This window comes from Macaca nemestrina, chromosome 2 (genome assembly GCF_043159975.1).
Source record: "Macaca nemestrina isolate mMacNem1 chromosome 2, mMacNem.hap1, whole genome shotgun sequence".
NCBI lineage: Eukaryota > Metazoa > Chordata > Mammalia > Primates > Cercopithecidae > Macaca > Macaca nemestrina.
Genome location: NC_092126.1, coordinates 169395185 through 169415651, shown reverse-complemented (window position 1 = coordinate 169415651; position 20467 = coordinate 169395185). Strand labels below are relative to the sequence as shown.

The following is a 20467-nucleotide window of genomic DNA, read 5'->3' as shown; positions in this document are numbered from 1 at the left end:
AGCACTAATTTTATATAATGAAATTTGCCCTGAGCAGAGGAAGCACACACGAAACTGTCACTAGCAGCTGTAGATAAGAATTAAAGCGAGGTGGCTCAAGCCTGTAATCCCAGAACTTTGGGAGGCCGAGACGGGCGGATCACGAGGTCAGGAGATCGAGACCATCCTGGCTAACACAGTGAAACCCCGTCTCTACTAAAAATACAAAAACTTAGCCGGGCGAGGTGGCAGGTGCCTGTAGTCCCAGCTACTCGGGAGGCTGAGGCAGGAGAATGGCGTGAACCCGGGAGGCAGAGCTTGCAGTGAGCTGAGATCCGGCCACTGCACTCCAGCCTGGGTGACAGAGCGAGACTCCGTCTCAAAAAAAAAAAAAAAAAAAAAAAAAAAAAAAAAAAAAGAATTAAAGATGTATTCCTGCATTGGATGAGATGGCAAGATGAAGAACAGAACCCTGAAAATCAGCAGTGGGCCCTAACAATTACATGCAGACAACCATATCTATGCACTGTTTGGGAGAGCAATATGACACAGTGTAACTTGAGCCAATGGGCATTGAGACCAGACTTGCCAAGGGACCTGGGAGGATTTCATAAGAGGACAGACTGTTAGAGTCTGGAGGGGCCACAAGTCGATGACACAGTTCCAGCATGACACCTGTAGGTGACTCTGGCTCCATGAATGAACTTCTCTCAATAATTAGTTATTCTGAGCCAGGTGTGGTGGCTCATGCCTATAATCCCAGCACTTTGGCAGGCCGAGGCAGATGGATTGCTTGAGCTCAGGATTCCAGAGCAACCTGGGCAACATGATAAAACCTCATCTCTACAAAACAAACAAACAAACAAACAAACCTCAAAAAACTAGCTGGATGTGGTGGCGCGCATCTGTGTTCCCAGCTACTCAGGAGGCTGGGTGGGAGGACTGCTTGAGCCCGGGAGGCAGAAGTGGCAGTGAGCTGAGATTGCACCACTGCACTCCAGCCTGGGCAACAGAGCTAGACCCTGTTTAAACAAAAAAGAAAAAGAAAAAGAAAATTTATTTTGTGATTTACTGATCAAAATCATCATTAGGACCTTCAGAATACTTTTTTTTTTTTTCTTGAGACTGAGTCACCAGGCTAGAGTGCAGTGGCGCGATCTCAGCTCACTGCAACCTCCACCTCCTGGGTTCAAGCAATTCTACCTTAGCCTCCCAAGTAGCTGGGATTAGAGGCATGTGCCACCACACCAAGCTAATTTTTCTACTGTTAGTAGAGACAGGGTTTCACCTTTTGGTCAGGATGGTCTCGATCTCTTGACCTCATGATCTGCCCACCTTGGTCTCTCAAAGCGCAGGGATTACAGGTGTGAGCCACCACGCCCGGCCCCCTCGGAATACTTTCTTACTTCGACTGGCTATGTGGAAGGAAGGGTGCTTTTGCCTATCAGAAAATAAGTAAGTGTCTTGCTTTATTATATATTTGGAAAGCAAATGTCTCTAAAATGGACATAGGATTTAGCTGAGCTGAATTATAACAACAGACAATGTTACCCAAAAACAAATTTTCCCATGATTAATATGAGGCAAAGAATAAGAAGGCCTCAGTGTCATAACTGAACTGTTCTGTTTTCTGAAAACTCTGCGCTCTCTTCATGCCTCTATGGTTTTGCTTCTTTCTGTTCCTTCTGCCTGGAATGCCATTACTTCTGCCTTCTACTTTACAAATGCCCACTCCTTTATGATCCAGTTTAATGTCATTTTTGGTGTGGAGCTCTTTCCACTGCAACAGGCTCTTTCCTCGGGGGCTCTGTAGCATTTTGTGCATACTGGAACACTTTAATTCTGCATTTGTATTTACCCCATTATGTTCCAAAGTGTCAGGATGGGGTCTTATTCCTATCTTCATCCCTAATCTTAGCTGAGGACTTGGTGCAGAAGGAGGATCTGATAATGTTTGATCAATGACTGAATTAATGACTAAAGGAATGAATGAATGACTACCAGAAATTACTGCATTAAGTGACTATGAGAGAAATCCAATTAAATTGGTATTGTAGGGAAATAACAAGCTTTGTAAAAAGAGGGCCAATTTTAAAGATAGAGGTAGATTAAGATACAAAGTTTGAAGACCTGTGCTTTTTAAAAATAAGTGTGTCCCCAAATATACAAAGTGGAAACTCTGGGAAGTTAGAGCAAATAAAAAAAAAGAACTGGCCTTCCAATGTGTAAGTGCTGAACTAAGCACTAAAATCTCTAAACAAAGGGTATAAAAGGTAACGAAAAAATTCCGAAGAGATTATATATCAATGAACTAAGAGGCAGAAAGGTGACTTTTTAAAAAGGGAAAGACTCTTTGTATGACATGAAATCCACATTTGACAGATTACTTGGCAATGAAATGGCAGAAAAACAGTTTAAATGAAAAGATAAATCTATAGTTCCTTACAGGACATAGAATAAAGCAGAATGCAGAGCACTATGGGGGCAACGAGAGCACTTAGTTATACCAAAGATGCTCTATTACTGCTTAACTGATACGGAATTTATTAGAAAATTAATAACAAGCCATTGGATAGTGACTGTCTGTGGTTGTTATTCCATTCCATTTTGGCTATATTTTCTCCGCAAATTAGTGTGACCCTAAAATGTTTTCAGGATTGTCCAACTTGTCCTAAATTCCATAAATAAACTCTTTCAGAGGATGCTGTTTTTTTGCCATGTCTCTATTACGGTTCTTCACAGATGGACCATTTTTGTCCTTCCAAAGTCTAAGAATAACTCTTTCAGTTATCAAGACATACCAAAATCCAGTTCAGCTGCTCCTGTGGGATTCCAGTTAGTTTAGACACATCTGCTGAGATACATGCATTTGAATCCAAATGAAGCTTTTGTTTGATTATACATTTTGAACATTTATGGAGGTTTTCTAGGGCCAAAATGTTTTTCATTTTTTGGCACACCAAACAGAGATCTTCAGTTATAAACACTGCCTTCTGAGCACCTCCAACAGAAATCCAATCTTTTCATGTGAACAGGTGCCTCAGGAAGTTTTTGGAAGGTTTTACACTGAATCAGCTTTCCGATTGGAAACTTTCTGAACATGCAGTCAAATTTGCCAAAGAGACCTTCAAACTTGCTTGAACAGTTTTCACTCATACAGACATACATTCACACATAGAGACAGCCCAAGTAAAAGCAAATCAGAGCCCTGTAAAACTGAAGTATGTTTCTAAAAGGTTAAATATCATACGCAACCAAACTGAACAAAAAGAAATACACAGCAGGAGACAGAATGAACAGATAGCAAGAGGTTCTTCATTGAGCGTGTCTCTCTTAAAGCCTTACCTAGAGTTTAAGCTATACATCTTTTAGAAAAGTTTTTTTATCTCATTTGGTTTCAAATATATACTCAAGCATTTGCATTTTTAAACACGGCACCATAGAGTATTGCTACTAACTCCTTTCACTCACAAACCCGTTCAAACAGTTATTTTGAAACACTTCCTTCTCTAACACAAATGGGTAAACCAGATTTAAACATAAAGGAAGAAACAAAATTACTCTTTAAGTCAGAGGTTCTTTAGCAAAGTCCTCATCTTACCTGATTTCCTATAACTTTTACTTTCCAGTTTGAATACAGCATAGACTAAAAAGTTGTTATATAGTAAAACAACTTTTTAAGCCTTATGCCTATAAGTTTTTACAGAGTAAAATCACTCCCCCAGTGGGCATGCCTGGAATTCAAGAGGAAATCTGCTTTCAAGTTGTTCTTATGGCCCTGAACCAGATGCTGTAAGGTGGCCAGAAACCTTTGTCTACACCCACTTAGCAGATTTCTGGCTCGTTATCAGGGACTAAAAGGTTTATTCGCAGAAATGAATAATTTCCTTCAAAATATCCCTTACCCTATTTACATGCTCGCATATTCCTTCCATTTTGTTTTCCCCCTACAGCTTTACTAAGGGAATTAATTATCTGGAAGAACGGGAACATACAGTAAGTACATCTGAGTTACAGGATGAGACACAGTATGTCATCTATTAGGCCTGGCTAAGACCAGCAGCTGATGCTAAATGGGAAGGAACATGCACCAAATGTTTTTTAATCACAAAGTTAGTAATTAATTGCTCTTTAAAATACATTTTATGCTTCTTTCTGTCTGTGTACATGAAATGCACATTTATTACATGCCAAAAATTACAACATTATGGTTTAAATGTGACTGGCACGGAAGTCCGGAAATCAGAGCTAATGTTCCCACAGCAACTTTAATTCTGTCCGTGTGCACATGTAGAGCTATAATAGTCTTCCGTTTCAGGATAATACGTATAGATGGTTTTGGGAGGGAAGCTAAAGACCCATATCCTCAACTGTAGTTACAGGAAAAAATCAAAGGATAAAAAGCTGTGCTCCTTTCCACATACGTGGATAAAAACAATGTCCCCACACCCAGTGTTGTGTAATCAGGGAATGAAAGAATCTGCTGTGATGCCAGCACTCAAGGGGACAGTTTCTGTTGCTGTGGGAACCTGAACTTTGCATTTCCTGACTTTGGGGTAATTAAAATGTCAGCCTTAATGTGGCATTAATGGAGTTTGCCATAAAAATCCTCTGTTTTGTTCTCTAAAAAACTGCTTAAAAGTTCAAAATGAGCCAAATGTACTAAAAATTTTAATCACAGAGACTCGGGTGGGTGAAGCAAATGGTTGGGAGCGGGAGGCCAAGGAAGGCGGATGGCAAGAGTTGGAAAAGGAAGAGCCCACTGGCCTCTGTGAGTGTCCAGCCCCAGCGAGTGATGCTACAGAGCTAAAGTTAAACCCACCCACACAACAGTTTGGAAATGTGTAAAGGTTCAATGAAAAATAAATAAAAACTGTTCAAGCGTAAGTGCATCTTGGCAAGGACACAAAAAATGAGACAGTCTGATGAGGCCGGTGTAAAACATGGGAAGGTGAGTCACCACGGATATCAGCTCGCAACAAAAGAAAGACATCAGAATAGGTGGATCTACAGCAGAAGTAGGGAGGACGGCCACAGGGAGGAAAATCACTTCTTTCAATGGGAGCCTTATTTGGGGGAAAACAAAATGGAAGAAATATGCAAGTAAAAGTTCTGGTCGCGTCTATCACATGTATATGACTGTGATGTGCTACAGCTTGATAGCTGTCAAGAAAGGTTTTTCATATGGAGAGCTTCGTCTGCTTTACTGACTTGGTTTAGTTCTGCTTAAGCATTTAAAGGGAGCACTTGGCTCAGCTCATACTCAGCCTGTTTAGTGGGGAACTGCTCTATCAAACACCTAGGGTGTTTTTTACCCTTCAGATTCCATAACTCATCTTAATGCCTTCCATTATCACCATGTGAATTTGCTTACCATTAGATTTTTAGCAATGGTGAAGAGATGATAAGCTAGGGGGTAATGGGGGAATACTGTTAAAAGGAAATTGTGTTAGTAGGTGCACTGCAAAGCAACATACATTTTAGCAGCAATATTAACCTCATCATCTCACAACAGAAAGCATATCTCAACTATATTTCTTCTCGTTTTGAATACTACTGGGATCTTTTGCAAAATTTGAAGAGGCTCAGGAAGTCAAATAGCCAACTGAGAATTTAGGGGGTCAGACTTGTCATCTCTGCTGGAAAACACAGCCCGTGTCCTTCATATGCAAAAAAGATGGTGGGTTACCCAACCATGTCAGTTCACATGCAGAGCTGACTTTTCTTTTGTGGGGATGCTTTATCCATCATGTTTTACAACCCAGTCACCAATATGAGTAGTTGCACATTTTCAAGATGCCTGTTCAGAGCCAGGAATGCCATCTTTGGGCTCAGAACAGAGAATTCCAATAAGAAATGCTCTCACAATGAGAGTAAATCCATAAACACCCCTCAGTACCCAAATGAGTTAACCACAAGCGAGTCTTTCATCTACCTGGGTGTCAATTTTCTCAGTTTTCTCATCTGTAAATTGGGAAGGATCATACTGACAGGAAATGGGCATTAAAACATGACTAAGAATAATTTTGCTAAACACATGACAAATAAAAAGGTGCTATAAAAATTCAGGCACTTGTGAAAGCTTGGAACACTACACACTGGTGGAATGTTTCTGAAGTTAAAGAGACTAACAAGTCAAGGGCACTATTTTTAAATGCCCCAAATCTGTTAGTTCTAAATAGGAACTGAATATTTTACCTTAAAGAAATTAGGCTTTTAAATTAATCTATGGTAAGAATGACATTTGAAAGTAAAAAAAAAAAAAAAAAAAATCCTCTTGAATGCAAGAAGAGCATCCAAAAATTTTAACAGCTTAAAATAAACCTTTTTCCTGTCTTCTCTCAAGCAATCTCCAAATGGACAGATTTCTGTGAATCTTTCCTAAAAACAATTTTCTTCTAAGTGTAGGCTCAAATCAGGACAAACTACAATCCAAATATATTTGGAGGAAAGTATAATCATTTTAAACAACAGGTTGGAACAGAGAAGACTTACACATCTTAATGGCAAAATCAAACTGTCTAAAAACAGCTGGAGATCAAGTTTCTCCTCCTGGTTTGTTCTTCCAACTGAGCTCACATCCATTGGCTTCCCCAGGGCCACCAAGTAGATGTATGGTGACACCACACTCGCGCTGTTCCTTAAACTTAGTTCATGCCAATGCTAAGGCCTGGCCAGAGGATGCTTATGATAAAGCACAGTAAGTGAAGCCCAGTGCTTTTTCTATTCAGCAAAACATTCATTTTTGCTGCAACAGAAGATTTCTGGGCTAAGGCAATTCTATGTAATCCACACCCATAAGGTGCGGCAGAAAGCCAGGTAATGAAGACTTGCGTGTAGAAACTCCAGGCCCTTCACCAGAGGAACAGGCGATTTTCCTGGTGGGAAGGGACAGTGTGCACATGCCTATTGGGCACTGTGCCATGGTACTTTCCAATTCTTTCTGTCATTACTATTACGCTGGAGATTGCCAGGCAAGAAGGTCCAAGGATGTGACGATTAGGATGGTCCTCAGGACACAGTCCCTGCTTCTGCCCCCTGGTTTCTCTACAGAAGCCGCAACTTCGACTGTTCAAATCACATAGGCCACAGAGATTTGGCTCATGTTACTTCCCTTTTCATTTTCTAGTGACAGTTAGAATATGGTCTTAGCCCAACCTTAAGTAGAACAAGCTCTCTTCACCCCAACACTGGCCCCAGGTCATTTCCCTCTCTTTGGAGATTATCATGATGAAGCAAGTGGAGAATGGAATCTCCTGGACCAATCTGTCTCTTGCCTTCTTTGCAGAATGTTATATTTGTTCTGTCAGAAAAATAACAATAAAAGATTTAGAATCTCATTTCCTAATAATTTTTGTCTTTGTGGACAAAATTTTATTTTTGAAATAAAACTCTGTGGGTCTTCTGTTACTCATTTTAAAGAAGAATATGCCAGTTACTTGCATGTTACCAGACATCCTTTATGGAGATCAGTTCAGAAGAGTTGTTGGGCATCTTAAGACTAAAAGGAATATTCTTTTGGATTCGACTCCAAAGTTATTTCATTCCTTTCCATTGTCAACACACATGTTTCTTTTTCTCTGAAGTATTGGGTTACATTTCAGAAAAAGAAAAAAATCTCCTAAACGTGATTTATCAACTTGCTTAAAATAGAACTAGAAGAAGTGACTCCCAGATTAGTGGGAAGATGGCAAAAATAAACAGCAAAGAAGTGATTTCAATAGCGACGATCTCATTAAGCTGCCCATTTCCAAATTTAGCCCTTAGGCAGTTTTTTTAATTAAAAAATATTTTTAACCTGGATTCTCATTGGCTGTGTGAAGTCTGGGTGGCTTCTGAATTCTTGGAAGCCATTCTCTTTTCTTCTGTAAATTTATGCTATCCTTTAACCACTTCAAAATAAATTAAAAACTGGAAAGACAGAAATTCAGCCAAGCTACATGAGACTCCAATAACTAATGCAAATCTGACTTGTGTTATGTAATTTCAAAATGGATGTTTCCTTGTGTCTAACTGGCCTTCTGAGGTCCATGTTTGGTTGTTCAATTTAGTAATTATGGAAGTGCCATTATCCAGATCAAGAATAAATGAATACCAGCAACAAAACTTCTTTTTCTAAGTTAGTGCTATGAAAAGAACGTGGTTTATGTAATTAATTAGCCTTTTAAGGCCAAATGGCATGTCACCTGGCTTTTAAATATACTCTAGCTTTGAAAACATAGAGATGTTGGCTGAATGAAAATGGTGGCACGTTACTTTTGGCTGCCTGAGAAGACCAAATGCAAACGGCTTGCTCTGAAAGTAAAAAAGCCAGAACCCAGGGGAGAAGCACTACTCCGCACTGCGAAGACACCATCACCTTAGTGGAGTACTCACAATCAGATGACCCGGTGTGAGCGTGAGAGTTTGTCAGTGAATGTGTTGAGTGGATGAGGGCTGGGTCTGGAGACAAAACAGCTTCAAAGTTCAGGCAGGGAAGGCCCGGCTTGGCGCTGGATCCACCCGGCTGAGTAATCTCATTCTCCTCAGATGCCTTCTGGTTTTCAGCTGTCTTGGGTTTCTTCCTGAAAATAAACAAAGGGCCCTTTGAAGGAACTGACTGCATATTTGGGAAAAGGCATTTTTAGAATCTGTTAAAGATAACTTGATTTTTTTTTTCTGAAGGGGGATGGGAGGGAGTCCAGTATGTCCCTTGTTTTAAAACAAGCTGATTCTTGTTTTTTTTCCCTCCAGTAATGGCCTAACTGGGAACACATGAAAGCATATGGGCCAAGCAAACAGCACCACATTTGGACTCTGTTGGCTGCATAAAAAGACCCTGTCCCAGAACTTTAGACAGCTTGAGCTACGTATGGCTGACATTATCCAAGAAAGCATCCCTCTTCCCCCCTTAGGAGTTTTAACATGGTCTGGAAAAATACTAGTGGAAGTTTTACCGTTCTAGCATTTGTCAGGAAGCTTAGAGACAGGACTCGTGGAGTAATGGGAGGAGCACTGGACTGGGAGTCAGGAGACTTGAGCTACGGTACTAGCTGTGCCTCTAACTTGCTGTGTGGCCTTGGGCACCTCACTTCACCTCTCTGGGCTTCAGTTTCCTCATCTGTAAAATAAAGGGCTTGGATTAGAAGGCCTTAAAGGTTCCTTCCAACTTTAAATTTCTACTCATGGAATACATTATGGAACATTCAACTTTCTTGCTTTTACTTAGATTTTATCTTAAATAAATTTCAAATCACAATTTACATTTGCAGCCTGTACAGATGAGAGGGTAGTGATGGGAGGTTTCTGTTACAGTAGCAAGTGAAAAGTGAAAAGAAGAGCTTAGATTCTAGTAGCTGAAGAGGGGAAGGTGTCATGCAGAGATTTTTCTACTCCAACTCTTTATTCATCCTACGTCTAAGATTTTTGATTTGGTGCATCGTCCTGGAGTTTAGGGTATGACTGTGTGTTTGGGACACGAGGAAGAGAAGGGTGAAGGGAATTAGAAAGTAATTGTTACTAATTGTTATATGGGGTCAGGAATAGGAAGTAAAACAGCACAGCTATCAGTCAGCTCAGGTCTCCTCTCCCCAGGACAATGCAACTGATATGAAATTAACAAATACTTAGCTTATACTACTCGTACCCTAGACCACAGCCAAACTGGATTATTATTAATAGTTTCTGAACATTTCTCCAATTCCCTTGGATTTGTGTCTTTTTCTATCATTATGTGGACAGTGACCAGAAAAAGCATTTCTTTTATTTGTAGAAGACTATGTGTGGTACAGAATTTGTTGTAAGTAGATTTGTTTCCATGTTTCCCTTGTTTCTATGAGCATGGTAATGGACTTGTTATGCAGAATATTTTGTATTTAAATTTGTTGTGCTGGGTAGTTAAATCTGCCCTCGCAGAATATGGTGTTATGATTAGTATGCTGTGTTTTCAGTCCAACAGGTTGTGAAATAAAATCTGTTTCTTCAGAGGGCAGGAGGCAGAGATGGCATGATAAAGATTAGAATAGAAGAGAGGCTTTCAGACATCTTTTTCAGTATGGAGGAAGCCAATAGAAGAGAAGCAACAAATTATAAGACCTTATCAATTGTTTTTTGAATGGTGACTATGGGAGTAACCCCCAAATCTTGAGTGTCTACATGGACCCTGAAGGAGCTGGTATTCTGGTTTTCAGTCTAAAGATGTAGCCAAGATCAAAGTTGCTAAAGCCCAACTCCTTTACTATAACCAATGCTTTCTCTGAGGTCCGTATCTCTATCACTGTTGTCTACCACCAGGTTGGAAACCTCAGCATCACTATACACCTTCCTCTGCCTTAAAGTCAATTCATCAATAAGTTCTTATAGTTCTGCTTCCTTCGTATTTTTTTTCACATCTGTGTTTCCATTCCAATTTCAATGCAATCACCTTACTGCTTTTTATCTAGTCGATTGTTTACTAACTGGCTCTCCATCCTTCTTCACTCCTCTAGTCCTGTTTCTTTGCATTCACTAAATCTAAGATGACTACATTAGCCTGACACTCAAGGTTGGTTCCGTATCTCCTCTAACTTTTCTCATGTGTCCTATATATTGGCCATACTGGACCCTCAGATTTCTTGAATATCCTCCAGAACATCCTGGGAGTCTACATTCTGGGGTCTACATCTTTGCTCAAGTTTTCTCTTGCTTTGAATATCCCGTATTTCATTGCTGCCCTGTTGAAATCATACTTATTATCCTTCATACTTATTAAATGGTGTCTTCATCTTGTAACTGTCTTGATTCCTCTCTGCCAGATAGGACTTCATTCCAAACACTGAATTCCTCCCTAGGTCTTTCTCTGAAACGCCTATGCTCTTTTTTTTTTTTTTCTTAATCTTATTTCACTCACTCAATTTTATTTCAATAATGGCTATTTATGTGCATATCCCTCTTGTGAGACTGTAAGCTCTCTGAAGGTAAGGAAATGTCTTAGTTATTTTTGTATTCCTTGTTTTCATCTATTCTTTCCTTCTTCCTTCTCTCCTGTCATTCATTCATTTACATATTCATTTTACAAATATTTATGATGTCCCCATGATGTGCCAACATGGGCTAAAGAATAAAACAGGCCTGGATCCTTCCCTCCCAGAGTTTACTGCCTTGTCTATACTATTAAGCAGTGTAGCTTCGACAAAGCTGTCATTCAGTAATTGACTGTGGACAGAATGAAAGGAAGCTGAAATTAAAGTGTATTTTAAGAACAGTCATAGTCTGAATCCCAATGAAGTTTCCTACTTTTTATGCAGCAAGGTAGCAAAACTACCTGACTGGCTGCTTTTGCTTTAAGTCGATGAGGGGCATTTAATAAGAGCAGGACTATTTTGCTCAGCAAGGCTAGGCTGGCCCTCACGATTCATTTAAATATAGCGACAAAACAGTAATGACATATGTCACCTAGCAGAAAAAAATGTTTATTTTTGATATTCGTAGATAGGGCCTAGGATACTTTCAGATGTGTACTTCAGAAAATTAAGAAAGCTTTCTTTCAAACATAAAGACATAGCAAAAGCACCAATATATTACTCTTTTATTTTTAACACTGCAAAAATCATATTGTTCTTCATATCAATGCCCTTGTTTCCTTCCCTAGATTCGCTCTTGCTTCCTGACTGACATCTTGTACCACATCCTCCTGTTGCCTCAATGATCACTTTGGGAGAATATTCATAGCACAGAGGCATTGGAGCTACCTCTATAAACAGGAAATGTTAAAAACTCAACCTTTTTGGCTTACCTCCTTATTTGTCTTATGTCACTTTACTTGCCCTTATACCACTGGGATGTTTCCCAACTGTCCAGATAACAGAGAACTGCTCACCATCCTCAGAGGCAATTCATGTCCTATCTCACCCTTTCTAATGGTTCTCTGGACTCCTTTTTCTGGAGCTGAGAAACCCTAAAATATAGCACTCATTTATGCCTAGACATGCACAGGTGCTGCGAATTGACCCCATTTTTGCACTTCATAGTTTATTAAGGAGGAAAGAATAAGTCCTGTCATAATTAGTTGAAAATACATTTTGAGGCTCTGTAAAAAGAATTATAAACATGGCACATCTGAGGGCAAGTCTTTTCAAGCCTCTGTGGCGATGCACTATTCCCTGGAGCCTTTAGAGGGCAGCAGCACACTGGCTGACTCCAGCGGATTTCAGAGAGGCAAACTCCCGACCAGAACCTTCCTCCTGGTCACCATGCCAAAGGTTGATTTGCCAGGCTCTGGCCTCTCAGTCTCTCTTTTCAGTTCTCGTTCTCATTCTCCTCTCTCTCTCTCTCTCTCTCTGTCTCTCTCTCTCTCCCCTCCCACCCCTTTCCTCCTCTCTCTCTCTCTCTATTAAAATTATACACTCTGATGAAGTCGCTCCTCAACCGGAAAATGAAAGCTCCAATGAAAAAGTTAGACAAGCCAACAACAACAAAGAAAGAAACCAGGGAAAAAGGGAAAGGGGGCTGGTGGCAGGGAAGGACTTAAGAATAAGAAAAGGGCAGATGTTTCGTAAATATATGCAAAGTAAAACTGGGTGTACCCTGAACACTTCCACAGAGAAACAGACCAATCATTGTGCACTTCCTTCCGCCACACTGGTGGAGCTCTGCATTCAAAAAAAGAAAAAAAAAAAAAAACAAAAAAAAAGCGTGGCCGCAGGCACCCGCCTTTCAACGGTCAGTTCTGACATTCTGACTGAACATCTCTCAATTGTCCAAAGAGAACAAAAACATTTTCATCTCCTCACTGCAAACATTTCTGTTATGAGAAAAGGCTGCTTCAAGAACTGGGAGTGTGTTCTAAGGAGAGTGGCGGCTGAGTTAGCCAGCAGAGCCTTCTGGTTTTTAACTCTCATTGTGCTGGCCCCAGTAAGAAGTTTTAGGCTGAAACATAGCAGTGAGTAAGGCTGTGGAGGATGTTGGCTCTTTCCTAACTAGACCATATTGTATGTGGAAAGAAATATGCATTAAAACATATTGATGATATGGTAGGTATTAAGCATGTTAAATGCATGGAAATTAACCAGATCGGCGGCATTTGATGTATATATTTCACACTCTTTTGCACATATTGCACACATACAGTGATGGCAATGCTTTCTGCAACATATGGAAAAATAAATATTTTATCTGTGTGAGCTCTTAGCAGTCTCCAGGGTGTTGAGAGGAGAGCGCTCTCTTCTTTCACCCTATCCCAATTTTCTCTCTTCACTGGGCTCCCACCCTTTCCTGCACGTTAATGTGTCTTTTACTTATCAGCTTGGTCTTTCCCTATCTGATAAGTAATATGTCTGTTACTTATCAGATAGGAAAAAATTAGTTGGAACCTCCTATTGGCTCATGATAATTTAGACCAGTGATGCCTCCCCCAGTCTTGCTGGAGTCGTAACCATTTCCCTACTCTTTTCCCCAGCAATGCATTAAATAGGCTTAGTATCTGGGCAGGAGGGAAAGGGTAGGTGGCAACAAACCACCCCAACAAGGGTGGTAGTGGAACTGTGCTCCACTACCTATTAGCTCTATGCCCTAGGCAGATTACTCCGCATCTCTGAGCCTCATTTTCCTCATCTGTAAGATGGGAATAACAATACCTACCACTTAGGGTTATTGTAAGGAACAAATGAGATAAGCCACGTAAAGTGATTTGCCTTGTGCTGGCACATGGTAAGGGCTCAATAATGGTAGTTCCTCTCATAGGGATTGTTAGTTCTGTGACTTTCATGTTAGTTTTAAGAAGACATTTCCGGGCCGGGCGTGGTAGCTCATGCCTGTAATCCCAGCACTTTGGGAAGTCGAGGCGGGCAGATCATGAGGTCAAGTGATTGAGACCATCCTGGCCAATATCGTGAAACCCCGTCTCTACTAAAAATACAAAAATTAGCTGCGCATGGTGGCATGTGCCTGTAGTCCCAACTACTCAGGAGGCTGAGGCAGGAGAATTACATGAACCCGGGAGTGCAGAGGTTGCAGTGAGCCGAGAGCGTGCCACTGCATTCCAGCCTGGTGACAGAGCAAAAAATAAAAAATAAAAAAAAAGAAAAAAACAAGAAGACATTTCCTTCCCTCATTTCAGTAATCTGTTTAAACATCTAGATTTTGGGCAGGGGCAAATGGATTGCTATTGTAGCAAAGGCAGAAACAATGTTAGGACAAGCAATCTCTTCCTCAACACTTTGATCTCACTCTATACCTCCTGACATCTCCTTTCTGCTCACATGTTTGTCATTGCTGTGGCTACGCTATACCATGAGCTCCTTGAAGCTGAGGGTTGAGCAAGCTGCACTTAGCCTATAGAAGCCCATCAAGCCTGAGCACTATGGTCTATTCATTGAGACCAACCTATGGGACTCTGGCTTATCATGTTTTCTTACAATTTATCATTTCTCTACCTGGTCTGATGTCCTCACATCAATTTAAGATATTTTTGTGACTAAACACATTTTATTTTCTCAATCTTTTTTTTTTTAACCTTGGCAGGGCTGATTTACAATTTTTTTCAGTATAATTTCCTCCTAACTGTATCAGTCAGGATCCTGGCAAAAACAGATGGCACATGCAAAGTTTTTTGCTAAAGAGAGTTTAATAAAAAAACTGTATTTGGAGGTGAAGATGAGGTTCAGGGACCTCAAGGGAGATAGCACCAGGTACTAGCAATAGTGGAGACTGCCAGGTACTAGCAGTAGTGGAAAGCTTTAAACCATTTAAACTGAAGGGGCAAGTAAAATGGTGATGAATTCTGAGTCCAGCCAGAATTGGAGTTGGGAAGGAGGGCTGAACTAATACATTCCCTGACCTCTCTCTTCTCCCACTTTCACATCTCCTGCTGATGTTGCCTTTTGGCCAAATTCAAAAGGAAGTCCAAGGACAAGAGAGCCTGAGTAATGGAGTCCAGAAGGCCAGTCTTCTGGGTCACATACCTGGGCAACGAATGGTTCTGCATTATTTTGGGGGGGGGTAGAATGGGGTGACAAGACTAATCAACATATGTGTTCTCTCTTATACTTTCAATTATACTTTCTGGAAGAAGGACAGAACAAAATAAAATCAGTTCTCTCTTAGCTTACATGTACCTATTATGTTGAACTGCCATTCATAGATCAAGAAAAGAGAATGTAAGCTCAGCTGAGCAGGGATTTTTGTTTGTTTTGCTTGCTGCCGTATACCTAGTTCCTGGAACAGTGTCTGACACATAGTATATGCTCAGCAAATTTTAGATGACTGAGTAAATATACTCACCTCTGCCAAGACAGACTTTATATATAGACACCATGTCATTGAATTATCACAATGATATGGTTAAGTAGGCAGGGCCACTGAGCATTATTGTGCAGGTGGTATGGGGGGTGTGTAGGTGTTAAAATTTAATATATGCCTCCCCAACCCACTTCCAAGCCTTGAGACTAGGCCCAAAGCATTGTCAACCCACCAGAAGAGATATACTTCTGCAAATGGTTCACATTTTAATTTTTTATCCTCTTTATTGATTTTTGCACCTAGCAAGTCTCTGCAAGTTTTATTATTATTTCTCTTTTATACATTAGAAAGCCAAGTTTCTGAATAGCAAAGACTGCAAAGATTATAACCCAATCTGCCCATTCCCTAGGGCCCATGGGAAGTAAAAGCAGGCACTGGCATTCTGCACAGATGAAATACTTCCTATGACAGAAATAAATGCTCACTTGTAGACTTCTCTGTAATTTGTAGGCAACATCAGGTCCTGATTTCTAGGTCTGGATCTGGGTTCTCTGTAGCACAGGAAGGTAAGAGTGATAAGAACTCTTTTCCCTCTTAAAGGATATAGAAACTTTGAAACCCGTCTGCATCATAGTAAGGCTGTGTTATCTGTATCAGCATAGTTACTCTGTGATGAAGAAAAACTCAGAAAACTATCCAGATGTGGGAATTTCTCAGGTATTCCTTGCACTTGAACTTAAGGATGAATGAAGGCATATATAAGTAAGTTCCTTGTGTGGGCGTGGACTGAAGAAACTACGTTTGATCTTTTTTTGTCATGTCTTTAGTCCCCAGTACCCCAGCCCTATTCGCACTACAGAACACATTCCCCTCCTGGAAAGGCAGGCCTGTCTATCACCTACACATCAGCTACCATCAATTATGATTCAGTTGACTGGAAGCATTAAAGGTAAAAGAGTGACACAAAATAAAACAAAACTCTGGCTTCATCCCTTTGGGTTCGATTTATGCCAGAATAGCTAAAGACACAGAAAGACAAATGTAAACATCCTACCTGAAGCCTAAGAGGGATGTTAGTCTCCCAGCTTTAGCGTTTTCCAGTAACATAGAAGTCTGTAAAACACCATCCCATTACCTGCCTCATAACATATAGGAAAACTTGTGAATATAACAACTAGTTATTGTTTCAAAATGTATAATTCAGTTATTTTGCATGCAGAACTTCTAAATAATTCAAATGTCTGGCTTTTCTAGTGGAAAATAGCATATATTCATCTGTTATTTTAGCAATGATGAATGAATACTTGATATCGATCTTTCATTAGTATTTTCCCATAGGTATCATATCTCCTACCCCAAATTGTTTCTGTACCTTTCCTTGCAAGGTCTGTACTTCTCCTACATAAATGCCTTGCATAGCAGGAACTAAATCAACTACACAGACCCATACATCCAGAGAGCAGAGGTGAGCTGGATACAGCAGCTTAGAGATGTGGTGGAAGGAGCCCAGAGCTCCAAGGGAAGGGCAACAAGGAGACAACAGCATGGGCTGCAGCTCAAAAAATAGTTAAATCAAAGCAAGCAAAGCTGCTGGTCACAGATTTGACCAAGGTGGCATGAAATGACAAGCTACCGTGAGATTCAACAGTGACACAGAAGGATGATGAGAAGCAAACAGATTAGGAGGAGCTGCTACCACCACAGGTAGAGGCACAGATGACCAAGCAGAACAGCACCAGTCCCTGCAAGGTGTGCTCAGATACAGCTTGGCACAGCCATCTGCCCAGGAGGGAATGATGCTGCACATGGTGTGCATTGCAGCCGGGAAGTTGAGAACCGCTGTGGGCACCTCAGGACTGAGTCTGGTTACCCTGCTGATCCAAGAAATGAAGCCATCTAAAATTTTGCCTGCTTTCACAATTTTCTCTCTCTCTCTCTCTCTGTGTGTGTGTGTGTGTGTGTGTATTTAACTAAACAAAGTGAACTAAGAAGTGTTTTATTGGAGACATAATGTACTCACAGTAGTTTCAAAATAAATGGTGTCACTCTTCAGGTAAATTACTCCAAGGCTTGGGCCTAGTGCAGATGTTCATTGGGGCAGGGAACAGAGAGCGGCTGCATCTAGATCAGACAAAAAACAAAAATAAGGTAGTTAAGTGAACAGGTGATGGTGATGGCAATTATTTATTTTGATAAGAACGAACTTTGGGACTTCAGTGAGAGGTTGGTTTGTTGGTTCTACATCTTTGTACCAGAAAATGGCAAGTTAGGGAAGGGAGAATGGAGAGGATGTTGTCCAGGCTCCATTTTCAGTGCTTTCCCCTAACTGCCTGTGCAGCGTGGGACATCAACAGTACCCTGTCAGTGTGGGCGGAGCTGATTTTGTGGTTCTGACTTAGAAGCTGAGTTGTGGGTGAAAGTGGGGGAAGGAAGTAGAAACAGTGTCCTTCAACCTTGTCACAGTTGATTCTTCTAGTATCCTTTTCTTTTTTTTCATTTACTATATTTATTTTTTATTCACACATAAAAATTGTATATATTCATGGTATAAAACATGATGTTTTGATACATGTATACATAGTGGAATGGCTAAATCAAACTAATTAAAATATGCATTACCGGCTGGGTGTGCTGGCTCACGCCTGTAATCCCAGCACTTTGGGAGGCCGAGGTGGGTGGATCACGAGGTCAGGAGATCGAGACTATCTCGGCCAACATGGTGAAACCCCGTCTCTACTAAAATACAAAACATTAGCCAGGCGTGACGGTGCACGCCTGTAGTCCCAGCTACTCAGGAGGCTGAGACAGGGGAATCACTTAAAGGGAGGCGGAGGTTGCAGTGAGCTGAGATCGCGCCACTGCACTCCAGCCTGACAACAGAGCAAGACTCCGTCTCAAAAAAAAAAAAAAAAAAAAAAAAAAAAAAAGAATTACCTCATGTATTTATAATTTTTTCACAGTGAGAACACTTCAAAACCTACTCTCAGTAATATATACTACATTCTTATTAATGATAGTCATGAGGATGTACAGTACATCTCTGGAGTTATTCCTCCTAACTGAAGTTTTGTGTCCTTTGGCTGATGTCTCCTCAGCCTCTGGCAGCCACCATTCTAATCTTTGCTTCTATAAATTAAGCTTTTTTAGATTCCCCATATAAGTGAGTATTTGTTTTTCTGTGCCTGGCTTTTCTAGTACAAAAAGAGCATATTTTTTCCCCATATATCATGGACGACCTCTAGATTCATCCATGTTCTTGCAAATGACAAGATTTCCTTCTTTTTGAAGGCTGCATAGTGTTCCACTGTATACTTTTACCACATTTCTGATATTCCTGATTCCACTTCAGTCTCTCTCTCTTTATTGCTTAGTTCTTAACCTATTGTAGTGACACCCATTGATCTGGGCATGTTCTGAACATTCACTCTGTCCTTCACTGCAAATGCTCCATTTTCTTCCACAGCCTCTAACCCTGAGGACACTGAATTACCCTAATTTTTTTCCTACACCTCAGTCTGCTATTCTGCCTTCTTCACTGCTTCTTTTCTTCCTTCTGTTCTCTAAATGTAGACATTCCTCTAGATTCTCTCCTCAGGCTTTGTCTTCCCCAGCCCTCCCTGACCTCAACAATCACTTCTCCATGGAGAGCATCCACATTGCTATCTTTAGTTCTAGCTTTTCTACAGAGCTGCACACCACATTCTAAATAACAGCTGGTTATTGGTTCATTTGTTCCTCTGCCCATTCATTCAGTGTTTATATAGTATCTACGAGGCACCCGGATGAATAAAACAGGGTCTCTAACTTGGAGAAGCTCACATCTCCATCAAATACTACACAGGCTTTTCTAACTCAGAAAGTTTAGAACTGAATTCATTGTCTTTCCTTTAAAATCTGTTTCTTCTCTAGATGTCCCATTTCCTGCCATTGGTATTCTCTTCAACCAGTTACGTGGGCCTTCAGCTGGGGAGTCATCTTTAATTCTTCTGGTTTTTTTTTCTTCCCATATCCAATTAGCTGCCAAATCCGGTGGATTTTACTCTGATTATGATTCCTGAATCAATACCTGTTTTCTATACTAACCCCTATTTCTCCCTTTGCTAACTACCGTGAGGACATCTATGAAAGACTCCTGACTGGTTTCACTTTTTCCAGTTTTTCTTTACCTCTTATCCGTCCTTCACACAAACATTACATTAATTTTTCTAAAGTGCCCTTCTAAACATATCACTTCTTTGCTTACAGTCCTCCTTGCTTATTGGATTAAATTCAAACTTCTCAGTTTGGTATTCAAAGCTGCTACAGTGTAGCCCAATCCAGTTTCTTACTCTTATCTCTACACTCCATTCTACACTCCAGTAGTCCTACTCTTCCCCACCATGTTCATAGTATTTCTTCCCTTCTTTCAAGGTCTACATGTAGCTTCTTCAAGGGCCATCCAAATGCCACCTCACTTATGAAGCATTTCACAAAGGAGATTGCCTTTCTTAAATATTATGAGCACATTCTGTACTACTCCCTTTGCATATTCTACCAATTCGAATGGTTATTTGTGTAATTTGTCTTCCCTCTTCATAAGCTCTTTGAAAGCTGAGGCAATTTTTACTCCGAGTACCCTATAGTGGGCCATGATTTCTTGCATGTTAAGTTTGCACTAGGGCTGATAATCTGCTGAAACGAATTTAAAAAGAATAAACACTCTTGCCTTGAGTCATAGAAATGGGAACTAAATTGAAAAGACCTCAAAACTCATCTACTTCAACCCCCTCATTTTTCAGATGAAGAGATTAAGGGAACTGACTTGCTCAAGGTCACATCCTTGTTAGTGGCTGGGCAAGGATAACAGACATAAAAGGCCACAGACTAATATTTATCAGTGCTTACGTGGCACCAATAGGCCCAGCAGATCATCAATAATGACAAGACCAGAGAGAGGGAGGTTGGGGTGTGTAACCTGCAAAAATACATTGTGTTCCAAAAAATAACAAACTTGCTTCATTTATTTGCTTCAACAAACCGAACGAATAAATAACTTTTATAGTGAAATAATGTCTAAAAAATGATGGTGGATTTAAAAAACAAGGAAGCAAACTTTTCTAACATTACCAGCAGAAATAATAATGACAATACAGTCAACACCACTGGGGAGGAGGTGTGGATGGTTAATGGATACAAAACATAGAAAGAATGCATACGACCTACTATTTGATAGCACAACAGAGTGACTATAGTCAATAATAACTTAATCGTACATTTTTAAATAACTACCAGAGGGTAACTGGATTGTTTGTAA

The 20467-nt window shown here is 40.4% G+C and overlaps 1 protein-coding gene and 1 long non-coding RNA gene across 55 annotated transcripts in view; one reads left to right on the top strand and one right to left on the bottom strand.

Annotated features, from left to right (window-relative positions):
* Positions 1–20467, bottom strand: part of LOC105470366 (zinc finger and BTB domain containing 20) — an 814500-nt gene that overhangs the window by 37229 nt on the left and 756804 nt on the right. For 47 of the 50 annotated variants that reach the window (XM_011722248.3, XM_011722238.3, XM_071089360.1 and 44 more), the window contains 3 exons: positions 17195–17295; positions 8916–9079; positions 8356–8543 (listed from right to left, as the gene is read on the bottom strand). In XM_011722248.3, the coding sequence (XP_011720550.1) occupies positions 8356–8543; positions 8916–8926 (199 nt within the window). In that variant the 5' untranslated portion in view covers positions 8927–9079; positions 17195–17295. Of the gene's footprint in view, positions 1–8355; positions 8544–8915; positions 9080–16228; positions 16310–17194; positions 17296–20467 lie in introns of all 50 variants that reach the window. The other 3 variants (XM_071089271.1, XM_071089270.1, XM_011722270.2) reach the window with 3 other exon arrangements.
* LOC105470365 (uncharacterized) overlaps positions 1–20467 on the top strand; it is a 71141-nt gene that overhangs the window by 20332 nt on the left and 30342 nt on the right. Inside the window, exon 4 of one of the 5 annotated variants that reach the window (XR_011618553.1) lies at positions 11588–11717. The exons of the other annotated variants lie outside the window; for them this stretch is intronic. This is a non-coding gene — a long non-coding RNA (uncharacterized lncRNA). Of the gene's footprint in view, positions 1–11587; positions 11718–20467 lie in introns of those variants that run through there. 5 annotated transcript variants of the gene reach the window in all.